Raw genomic sequence first — 12152 nt, 5'->3', positions numbered from 1 at the left:
GACTCCCTTTTGGGATTCTTGGCACCAATTGAGCATCGTTTAAATGACACGGAATACCTGACTATTGTTGCTGACCATGTCCATCCCTTTAGGACTCCAGTGTACTCATCTTCTGATGGCTACTTCCAGCAGTATAATGCACACAAAGCTCAAATCATCTCAAACTGGTTTCTTGAACATGACAATGAGGTCACTGTACTCCAATGGGCTCCACATACATATGATCCCAAACCAATAGATCACCTTTGGGATGTGGTAGAACAGGAAATTCATGTTTGTGCAGCTGAAAAATCTTCCTCAACTGCGTGATGCTATCATGTCAATATAGACTAAAATCTCTGAGGTGTTCTGACACCTTGTTGAATCTATGCCATGAAGAGTAAAGGCAGTTCTGAAGGCAAAAGTGGATACAACCCGGTACTAGCATGGTGTAACTAATAAAGTGGCCGGTGAGTGTATGTACCAGTCGAGCGTTTTTCTAAAATACCCATCTACCAACTGCTATTTATAAACGAGATGGTAGACAAGTGGTAATTATGACTTCTCCTCAGGCCACCCATGAAAAATAAACTGCTGTCTGTCAATAAGGATACCCTTATTCAACACTTATGTCCCTTGAAGTTATTGTCCCTTTTTTGGAGGAGCAGCTGAGGAAGAAACCAAATCGTCTTGTACAAGGCAGTGTTGGAACATAAAGAAGGTTGGTTTGTGTGAGTTGGTGGTAGGTGAATAAGATGGACACTGTTTAGAATGGAAAGCCCTCTACGTCTTATTTCTACCCAACAGCTACAAACCTATTAACTGTCATAACAATCCATATGTTGGTATAAGGTGGCTGGTTCTGTTTCCTTTTACTCATCTATGCTGTATGTTGGTCTGTCTGCTCACCCAATTCGTATTGATCGTGCTGCCAGATGTATTAGAAGTGGGTAAGCCCAATACATCTCACCAGTGCATAGATGAGCGCCTATAATGTTTCCCAATTGTAAGCATACCTGCTAAGGACATATACTGTAGCTCAAAATGTAAATGTGTTCCAGAAATTTGTTATTTTTATGTTGCCAGTTTTGCAAAGGAGTAGATCAATTTGTTAATGTATTTAATATAACCATGAATGTATTTTATTATTTGAGATGTACTCTTTTTAGCTGTCGGCATTCTTCTTTTAACTGTTCCTTTAGGTATCTATAATCGGAATGTCTTTAAAGACCCCAATGCATTTAATGAAATGTAACAATTGCATAGGAATAGGCAAAGCAATAGTTAAGGGTTATAAAGTGCACTGGTGCAGTGAGGTCCCTGAAGCACTGAGGTTGTTGGAGAAAATGCACCAATCTCCTCTGAAGTACGAGTTACTGCCTTTTGGTATTAGAAAAATGTATTCTGTCACTTCCCATTGCTGGAGCACATAGGTCTTCACCCGCCTGTCAACTGCGATCTGAAATACATATCACCTCACTGCAAGCTTTAACCTTTTGAACTCCGCATTAGCGAGCCACAAACGTTGTGCATTATACACTGTTGTAGGACACTTGCATAACTACTACAGTCACCTAAAGGGGTTGTAAAGCCTCCTGTTTTTTCACCTTAATACATGGCTGGCTTCTCGGCCCGGTCTTCTTGGCTCTTCAGTGGATAGATTGATAGCAGCGATTGGCTCCCGCTGCTGTCAATCAAAGCCAATGGTGTCGGGGGGGGCTGAGTCCAGCATTCGTGTCTATGGGCGCAAATGCTGGACTTGGGAGCACCCGCAAGATAACCCCCTTGGGGAAGCGCTTTCCAGAGGGGGTTATCTGATGCGGGGAGGAGCCGAGACAGCCACAGAGGGACCCCAGAAGACCAGGTTCTGGGCCACTCTGTGCAAAACGAGCTGCACAGCGGAGGCAAGTCTAACATGTTTGTTATTTATTTGTATTTTTTTAAATTCGAACCTCTAGTGTCACTACAAGTTTGTAGCATAGATTTGTAGCGACTATAGGACTCTGCTCTGGTTTTATTTGGTGTTTTGTAAATGGATAAAGATTTGCGGTTGCTGGCTGCATTGCTTAGCAAGCCAGGTACAAATTGCTGTAGTATGGCCATCAGCAGCTGCATTGGATGACCCGAGTAGGTACTAAAGCAATCCTGTGGAAAGCTGTAGAAAGACAATCACTTAGCGACTGAGCTACAAATCACTTTGAATTTCTGTAACACATAGCTGTTCTGTAGCTGCTACAAATTGCTATTACAAAATTGCTAGTGTGGCATAAAGCTAACTGCTACGTCTACTAAAAGCAGAACTTCAGGATAAGTAACAATATTGTCTAAATAAGAGGCTTTTGTACTAATCTTAATGTTCTTTGTGTATTTTTATGCAAAAATCCCAGTGAATACATACGTTTCCTGTAATAAAGACCAGTCTTTGCTGCGTTCTCTCACTTTAGGCTGGGTGCACACGGACTGAAATTCAGCCAGTTCAGCAGAAATCAAGCTGAATTTCAATCCGTGTGTAACCCTCTCTATTCAACAGAAGCCGATTCTTGGACTGGCCTCTGTGATGAATAGTCTTACTGGAAACCAGCATTCAATCAGCCACTGCAGCGCTGATCAGTGTAATCTGATGGGGGGGGGGGGGGGGTGAAACTAGCAGCGGGGAGAATGCTACATTCACCTTGCTTGTGTGGATGCATAAATCTGAGGTTTTTTTTTTTGTTTTGTTCAGCCCTCAGTGTGTACCCATCTTGCTTTATTCTGCTGAGTGACTGGTCTTGTATCTCTGCAGGCAGTCTGTAGTAAGTGATGCTGCAGAGTCCTTCCCGCCAACTTTGCTCTCTGCATAGGTTTGATGCTACTGCTATTTTTACAAGATTATAACTGGGTTAGAAAAGGGCATTTGGTGGGGTTATTTTATATCCTTATTGGCTATTGAAGGAATTTATTTAAATGAAAATGTTTGTGCCTAGAGTTCAGCTTTTAAGCAAAATTCTCAAAATTTGGTATATTGTGATACTCTAAAAGAGTTTTCTGAACGTTTCTCAATTTGCCATGATGAGTTCTAAATTGGTTCCTTGTTTTAGATGCTGCAATAAGTAGGGTTGCACCGATACTGGTATCCGTGCCGATATTGAGCATTTGCACAAGTACTTGTACTTGTGCAAATGTTCCGATGCTTAATCCGATACCTTCCTCTCCTGTTGTACCGGGCCGGTGCATTGCCATGAAATGAGATTTGCCATGGAATGAGATGGTCCGCCTCCATCTCATCCTATTGGCTCACTCATGTCACGTGACAAAACATCAGTCACAGCTAGGCTATCATAGGGAGAGGATCTCCTCTCCCTGTGATAGCCCGATAGCACTGTTAGCAGCGTGCCTCCCGCCAGCGCTAGGTACACCCCGCGCCCGCAGCTCTACTCCCCGTCCCCCGTTAAGGCTCAGGGAACGGGGCGAGTCTACGCTATTAGCGTAGACCTAGCGTTGGCTACGTTGCGCTACTAACGTAGCCAACGCTAGGTCTACTTAGCGCTGGCGGGAGGCACGCTGCTTACAGTGCTATCGGGCTATCACAGGGAGAGGAGATCCTCTCCCTATGATAGCTTAGCTGTGACTGATGTTTTGTCACGTGACATGAGTGAGCCAATAGGATGAGATGGAGGCGGACCATCTCATTCCATGGCAAATCTCATTTCATGGCAATGCACCAGCATCCTCAGCATATCGGGGGGTGGGCAGCCTCACAGATAATCGGTGCAGTGATGGGGGCAGTTGAGCATCAATCTCCCTGTATAGCTTTCAATGAAGCATCTGACAGCCGCTTCTCTTCCTCCCGTGGTTGTCGGCTGCTTTATTAAAAGCTATACAGGGAGATCGGTGCGGCGGTGAGGGCAGTTATACACACCTATCACCCCTGACTGTCCCCCGGGTCCTCCTTATGCTCCTCCGAGTTCCCCCCTGTCACAGAGTGTGTGTGTGTGTGTGTGTATATATATATGTATGTATGTATGTATGTGTGTGTGTATATGTGTGTGTGTATATATATATATGTATATATATATATATATATATATATATATATATATATATATATATATACAATATCTCCCAAAAGTAAGTACACCCCTCACATTTTCACATTTTTGTAAATATTTTATTATACCTCATCTGAAAAAAAACTGAAGTAATGACACTTTGCTACAATGTAAAGTAGTGACTGTACAGCTGGTAGAACAGTGTAAATTGGCTGTTGCCTCAAAATAACTCAACACACAACCATTAATGTTTAAACCGCTGTCACTAAAAGTGAGTACACCCCTAAGTAAAAAAAAAATCCAAATTGGGTCCAAAGTGATTTTGTGTGGCCATCATTCTTTTCCTCAAAAAAAATTAAAAGTGAAAATAAAAATATAAAATCTCCAATCATGTGGATGGAAATCAACAAAAAAGCAATGTAGTGAAAAACATAGATTTTACACAGTCCCAAGATGGGATCAGTAATATAAACTTATAGGTGAAAACACAATAGTTCAGTGCAAGGATGTGCACAATTTTTTTTTATAGTGACATGAAAAATTAAGAGGTGATCCAGTACAGTGCTCCGGAATCGTCCTCCACAACCCTGTGAAATGGACACTCACCAAAAAATCTAGCTGCCGTTACAGCAGAAAACGCGCACTCAGAGTAGATCTGCCATCTGTTATGAGGAAGGCTGTTCAACAACTCGCACCATCCAGATGTAGCTGTATTAAATAAAGCTCATCGGGAGCCAGATGAAGTCTCCGTAGTGTAGTATTGGCATTGTAAGTTAAAAGCCAAAATAAAATGAATCGTAAAAACATGTGACAATGAGTGGCACTGCCAAACCGGTATCAGACGGTGGCCTGACGTCAGCAATATTGTCTGCTCCCTGAAGCTTTTTATCCAACAGGACATTATCAAGGGGTCTAACTAGTTTTGTATAGTCTCTCAAAACTGCTCAAATAGCGGTGTCTCCTTCGAGAAATTGCAAACAGGAAGTGATCCGTCTTCCATTTTGCCAGTGACCGAAAGTGACACAGCCACCATTATATCTATGCTCAAAGGCACAGGAAATGCCATTTTGTTGAAAAGCAGGAAGTTGCCAAAATAATTCAGTGGTTACTTCCACTGAATTATTTTAACAACTATGTGTACTATTGGCTGTGATTGGCCGTGTCTGTTCCATGTGATCACTGTGACCAATCAGAGATCAATACAATAGCACACAAATGCAATCCATTGTGTAAAATTGTTATCTGCTGTGATTGGTTACAGTGATCGCATGGTACCAGCAGCGTGCCACTGATCTATCATCCACTGTCTCTGGTGGACACAGGAGATGAGATCATGCATGGCACATTCTGGGGGGGGGGGGGACGTCCTATGATGTCCATTTAGAACTGGGAAGCTTCAGACTGGCTATCATTTGACTATAGGCCAGGCAGGGAGTGGTTAAAATATAGCCTAGTAACAATTTTGGCTTTGTGTCTAGAGCTAGAAAAGCCACCAATAGCCAGTTTCCTATACCAGACACACTCACATGAGCGATTAGGGCCACACAGTTAATCTCGCAGCGGCATACTAGGTAAGGTAACACTGTCAGCCTGGCTATTGGGGGGGGGGGTGTGGGGTGCGTGCGAGCGAGCCGTACCTGAGTGATACCCGGGACCCGGGCCGGCCGCAATGATCCCCTTCGTGGAAGCGCAGCGCCGCCGCTCTGAAACTATCGGCTGTGTGACTGTCTGAGTCTGACAGCCCAGCAGCGTAAAGCTGCGGCCGCCTCTCCCTCCTCCTCCGTACAACTTACAAGTGCTCTGTGTGACATGCGGCACGCTGATCATTACATCAGCATTACGGGACTGAAGGAAAGGGGGGTGTCTGTCTGCACTGTATATGAGGGGGGTTTCTGTATTGTGGGGGGGGGGGTTCTGTATGTGGGGGGGAGGGGGGTGTTCTGTATATGAGGGGGGGTTCTGTATTTGTGTGTGTGTTTGGGGGGGTTCTGTATAGGGGGGTTCTGTATGTGGGGGGGGGGGTGTTCTGTATATGAGGGGGTTCTGTATTGTAGGGGGGGTTCTGTATGTGGGGGGTGTTCTGTATATGAGGGAGGGGTTCTGTATTGTGGGGGGGGGTGTTCTGTATTGTGGGGGGGTGTTTTGTATATGAGGGGGGGTTCTGTATTGTAGGGTAGGGGTGGTATCTGTATAGGAGGGGGTTCTGTATTGTAGAGGGGGTGTTCTGTATTGTAGGGGGGTCTGAACTGTAGGGGGGTTCTGTATTAGGGGGGGGGTTCTGTATTGTTGGGTCTGTATTGTAGGGGGGGTGTTCTGTATTGTAGGGGGTCTGAACTGTAGGGGGGGTTCTGTATTGTAGGGGGTGGTATCTGTATATGGGGGGGGTTCTGTATTGTTGTTGGGTCTGTATTGTAGGGGGGGTCTTCTTTATTGTAGGGGGGTCTGCACTGTAGTGGGGGGTCTGTATTGTAGGGGGGGTCTGTATTGTAGGGAGGGGTCTGCACTGTCCAGAGGTGCAGTCTAATGTAAAGGGGTCCAGAAGTGTAGGGAGCTGTGTAATGTAAAAGGGGCCCAGAGGTGTAGGGGGCTGTGTAATGTAAAAGGGGCCCAGAGGTGCAGGGTGCTGTATAATGTAAAGGGGCCAGTGATGCAGGGTGCTGTGTAATGTAAAGGGGCCCAGAGGTGCAGGGTGCTGTGTAATGTAAAGGGGCCCAGAGGTGTAGGGTTCTGTGTAATGTAAAGGGGGTCCAGAGGTGCAGGGTGCTGTGTAATGTAAAGGGGTCCAGAGTGCTGTGTAATGTAAAGGGGTCCAGAGGTATAGGGGGCTGTGTAATGTAAAGGGGGTCCAGAGGTGCTGTGTAATGTAATCTGATAAGTAGGCGAAGATTATGCGGAGTGGGTGGAGCTTCGGGGAAGTGAGTGTGGTAATTAATTAATAGCTGTGCTGCAAAGTGTCCCTGGAATTTTTTTTCAAATGTTGGCAACTATGGATCTGTGAGTGCAATAGCAGCCCAATAAATTTATATCAATTGCATTCTCTAATCAGACCACACTACCTGTATAAAGGGTTAGTAAACCGAATTCTTAGTGGAAAAATACATTTCCTAGTTCTGACTTGACCACAGTTGCAAACACTAGTAAGACCCGGTTCACACTGGGGCGTCACGACAGGCAGCTCAGCCGCCTGACGTGTCGCGTCCCATTCACTGCAATGGAACCGTTCTAATAGGAGCGACGCAAGTCGCTCCGACTTAGAAAAACGGTTCCTGTAGTATTTCGGAGGCAGCTCGGGGCGATCTGCACTGACTTCTATACAGAAGTCGTTTTGCGAATCGCCTCTGAAGTCGTCCTCAGGACGACTTGCAGAGTCGCCCCCGAAGTCGTGCCGTCTATGTGTGAACCGACTCTGAGGGTTTGTCCTTCCCTTGGGAGTGATAACCAATTCTTCTGAATGTTGGATACACCTTATAGGAAGCAGACATTTTCCCTTTTGTTGTAATAGTGTATACTGTATTGGCTATATAGAAAGAGTTGTGCTTTACAAAAATACATGCCATCTTTAACAAGAATTCTGCTAAGCACTAGATGTATTTAATATAAAATCTTAAACAATCTCTTTATGTACTGTATGCGTCTGAAATGTATGTTACGGTTTATTGGCCAACACCTACATTTTATCTCCAACTTTCCATTCTTTTTATCAGGCTAGTGATGAAGGTATAGTTGATGAAGAGGATTGTTAAATAGATGTCGCAATAGTTTTCTCTTTCCTGCTTTTTTGCAATACATTGTAACTTTTACAAGTTTCCCCCCTTGTCCTGTGATTGGACAATGAAAAGAGAAGCAACAGACTGATAAACTTCTCTCTCTGTCTCTCTGATCTTTTAACAAGTTTCTTGTTGCCACAAAATGTGCTTTACAGGTCAAGTTTATTTTTTATTTTATTTTTTGAGCATTCAGAAATGCATTAATTTGTGGCTTTCTATTGACTACAGAAGGTCCCTGTATTAACTTTTTTATTTAAGTTTTTAGTTCTGTAACATGTTCCTACTACAAACATTGCTGACTTGTAAGTGTTTGAAATGTGTTCTAATTATTATATAAGGCACTGGCAGGAGATGGCAATGAGTCACATAGCTGTGTTCCATTGATACTGTTCTAATGTTTGCTACCGTAATACACACGACTTTTCAAAGCACGAGACTCGGCAGGAGGCAAACAGCACAAGCAGATTGTTTAACTAACACAAAACTCTCTGAACCATACTGCAGGAACAAATCCATTAAATGGTTTTCATCTTCTTGGTGTGTTCCATAATGTGAGATATTAATGCTATGCTTATGTCCTATGCTGTTGTATCATTGCAACATAAAGTCCCCTTTTGATTTTTTTTTTCCTCACTTAGACATACTGGAGATAACAAAGCCTTTTTCTGTACTGCAAGACCTTCCTGAAGCCCATCGTGGAGAGATTTATAATGGACTTTTTGAAATATTGCACGATGGGCAAACAGTCACTCAGCTACAGGCTGTGGTAAGATTGGCTGACTCTTTATTCCACCTAAATAATAAATATGTCTTCTGAGTCTTATGAAGCCAGGATTTACTTGCTGTAGTTAAAGCGGAGGTTCACCCTCAAAATGAACTTTCCAGCATCCTTCAACCAAACTGTCAAACCATCCAATGGCTGGTGTCATAACTGATCACATGTGCAGCATCATGGCAGTTGAAGATTAAACAGAGGCCAAGACGCACCTTAGCAGCCGTCAATCAACTCCTCTTCGCTTAGAAACGCCCATTCCCCGCTCGGAGCACGGAAAACAAGGGCTCATATAACGATAAGTAGAAGTAAAAAAAAAAAAAAAACAGCATACTGCAGATGTTGGCAGTATGCTACAGCTAATGTCAAAAAGTGGATTTTTGGGTGAACCTCCGCTTAAAGTGTGTGGTGTTCTTGCACAATTAAGTATAAACTGTACAGCATTAAAAATACAGGTCAGCGCCAAATTGTCTTCTGTGATTTTAGGAGCAGGTCAATACCCAGTTGTTGAATCTGACCCCGTGCATACACTGCTGCAAATTGCTCACCAAAAAGTCATAAAGTAAAAATTAAACACATAACCTTTTTAAATTGGTCAATAAAGAGGTTGTAAACACATTACAACCACTTTAACCTACAGGTAAGCCTAGATTAAGGCTTACCTGTAGGTGCTTGAATTATCTCCTAAACCTCCACATTTGGAGATATTTATCAAAATCACGGGAACCGATGTCTATGGCGAATGGACCGTAGACAAGGGCGCACTTTAGCAAACGCGATTGTGCCATTCCTAAAGGAGGCCATGCCATGTCTGGCAGCTCCCGTGCGTGTGACATTATCACAGCTCCGGCCAATCACAGCGCCGGAGCCGCGTTACCCGGAAGTAACCCCCGGGAAAGATGTCGGCCGCCCAAGCGGTGTACGAGGAGGGCTGCAGGGGGCTTCGATCGGAGGTGAGTATTACATAATGAGCTAGTATGCTATGCATACTAGCTTATTATGCCTTTGTCTTGCATGTTTTTTTCTTCTTCCTCTTTAATCGGGTGTATTTACTAAGGCGATGCAGCAGCCAGTGCAAATTTTTTTATCATTTAAAATCTGGTTGCTTTTGATTTATTACACATTTCGTTTGCTCCCAAAATAAGTGCAGCCTTTTTGTTCTGAAGGTTTGCGTTTTTTTTTTTTTTTTCAAACTGTTCAAACTTATTGAGGAGTCTGATCTTCAAGGTGCATCGTTATGATGTACCAAGGGGAAAGATGGTAAAGACTGTTTAAATCTGAAAGGACGGAAATTTGAGAGCGGCTGTTGCTGAATTGTGTTTGAAGTTGGAAGCTATGAGACTGTCATCCTTATCCTTGTTTCTGTATTTAGTACGTTTATGATCCAAAACAAGTTCATGCGTAGCTGTTGTCATGGCAGCTCTATGAAAATGCTTTTTCCCACTCAGTGACTTACATGGAGAAAGGTTTAGGAACAGTATTTAAAACCTGCACCTACAAACATGAATTGGTGACTCCCATATTCCTGTCCTGACTGGTTGCTTTTTTTTTTTATATATAATCTTTATTTATGCACACATTTTTTTCCATTGTACAACAACAAAAAGATGGAGAAAACATACAATACTGTCCAACCATACATTTAGGTATTACAAAAGACAAAGGGCCCAATTAACCGCCCAGCAGGCAGGACAAAAGGGACAGAGGTTGCAGTCTCTAAATTAGATGTACATATAAACTCAAACCGGTTGAAATAGTCCCCAATCACTCCGCTAGCCGCAGAGGGCCGCTGACTGGTTGCTTTAAGTCTTCAAATCTAATGATCTCTGAGAAACTTGGACATTTGACTTGTTGATTGCAAGTGAAGAAATGCTGTAGAGTTGACTTTACTAAATTTAAAGAACAGAGTTTTGTCTATAGGTTCCCATGACAATATAATTTCTGTTACTCACATAGGGTAAACAAAATGATAAGAAACCGTGTGCAAAAATTTCTCAATAACAAAAAGTGTTGTTTTACTTTGCATGAATACACTTATCTGTGTTGAGCTTGTCAAACACCTGAAAAGCGATGCTGGTGAATAAGATTGGGATTAGCGTGGAGAGCTGCCACTGGGGTTGAGCATGCCAAGTGCTTTAGACCACTGTGAATAAGGGGCTCTTTGTAACTGGCAAGCCCACATCGCTATAGTTGTTAGGGGAACACTGGTGTTGACGGTGGACAATTTCAGTTGTGAAAGTATCTTTTCCGTTGAAGTGATACTTTATTGTACCTATGTCTCCCTAACCGAGTTTACCTTTCACTCACTGGGGATTTTTTGTATATTCACTTTGGAATAATATCTTTTTTTCACATTTTTGTTTTTACCAAATCAATACAAATCATTTTACCCCCTTCCTGCCCAAGCCAACTAATTATTGACTAATTATGTGGTTCTGCAAAAACGGTACCCAAATGAAATTATTATTTTTCTCCACGCAAATAGAGCTTTCTATTGATGGTATTTAATCACTGCTGTTTTTTTGTTTTTTTTTCTAAAACTAAAAAATAAAGAACATTTTGGACATTTTTTTTTTCTTTAGTTTCTTCAAGAAAATGTTGTAAATAAGTACGGTAATTTTTTTCTACTTCGCTGATGAGGCGGTACTGATGAGGCACAAATATTGGGCAATTATAGGCGTCACTGATGGGCACTGTTGGGGCTGTGTGGTAATCAGAGCACTGATAATCAGTGCCCCCTGATTACCTTTTACACATCTCCCCTGTGAGGAGATCCCGCTGATAAATGGCATCTCCTTGTTTACATGCGATCGGCTGTGATTGGACACAGCCGATCACATAGGTAAAGAGCCATGGGTGTGCGATCGCAGCTAAATTGGGTGCCTTCATAGGACGTCGTCCTAGAACAAGAGATGCACCGCTCCGCTGTCATTTGTCTATACGGCGGGCAGAAGGCAGTTAAATGGGACTCCTACCCTTTTTGTTAACATTTTTGCACACTGTTTTTTGTTAATTATTTTGTTTATCGTATGCAAGTTTATTACAGAGCAACACATTTTATTTTATTGGAAGCTAATAGAGAGGATATTTTTTTTTTTTGTGTTTGCTCATTTTTAATTTGTGCAAACGTTTGCGCCATTTCCACTTTTATTTGCTTCCCATGACAATAAGCATGATTTAATCATTTTAATTTAATGATATTGTGTCAATATGTTCCATGTATGTTTTACAGCAGGGGTCGGAAACCTGCGGGGCCGCACCTAAATGTCCGGCCCGCAGAAATTTTTAACCCCTTCCGGTGGTCGGCTTTCTTGAGATAACAACTGATGCGGCTAAGATGGGGGGCCTTCCACTGCTCGCCCAGCTGGCACATCAGCTGGCTGGCCGGTGGCCCGAACAAAGCCAGAATCGGCTTCGATCAGGTCTTGGATCTAGTAACCCGGAAGCGATGTCATGACATCACTTCTGGTTTACAGAACACCTAAAGGCACACAATTTTAAGTCTCTATTCAAAACAGCCAAAGTTGGCTATTTGAATGCTTTTAAGTGCAAATAAGGGTGTATATATAGACTCCAGATCCCTCCATAAAGATTACCTGTCACTGC

The 12152-nt window shown here is 42.9% G+C and overlaps 1 protein-coding gene across 1 annotated transcript in view; it reads left to right on the top strand.

Annotated features, from left to right (window-relative positions):
• Positions 1-12152, top strand: part of GSDME (gasdermin E) — a 143762-nt gene that overhangs the window by 95899 nt on the left and 35711 nt on the right. Inside the window, exon 7 of the mRNA XM_040352883.1 lies at positions 8413-8540. Coding sequence (XP_040208817.1) covers positions 8413-8540 — 128 coding nt within the window. The remainder of the gene's footprint in view (positions 1-8412; positions 8541-12152) is intronic.

This window comes from Rana temporaria, chromosome 5 (genome assembly GCF_905171775.1).
Source record: "Rana temporaria chromosome 5, aRanTem1.1, whole genome shotgun sequence".
NCBI classification, from domain to species: Eukaryota; Metazoa; Chordata; class Amphibia; order Anura; family Ranidae; genus Rana; species Rana temporaria.
This window is presented reverse-complemented; position numbering and strand designations above follow the sequence as displayed.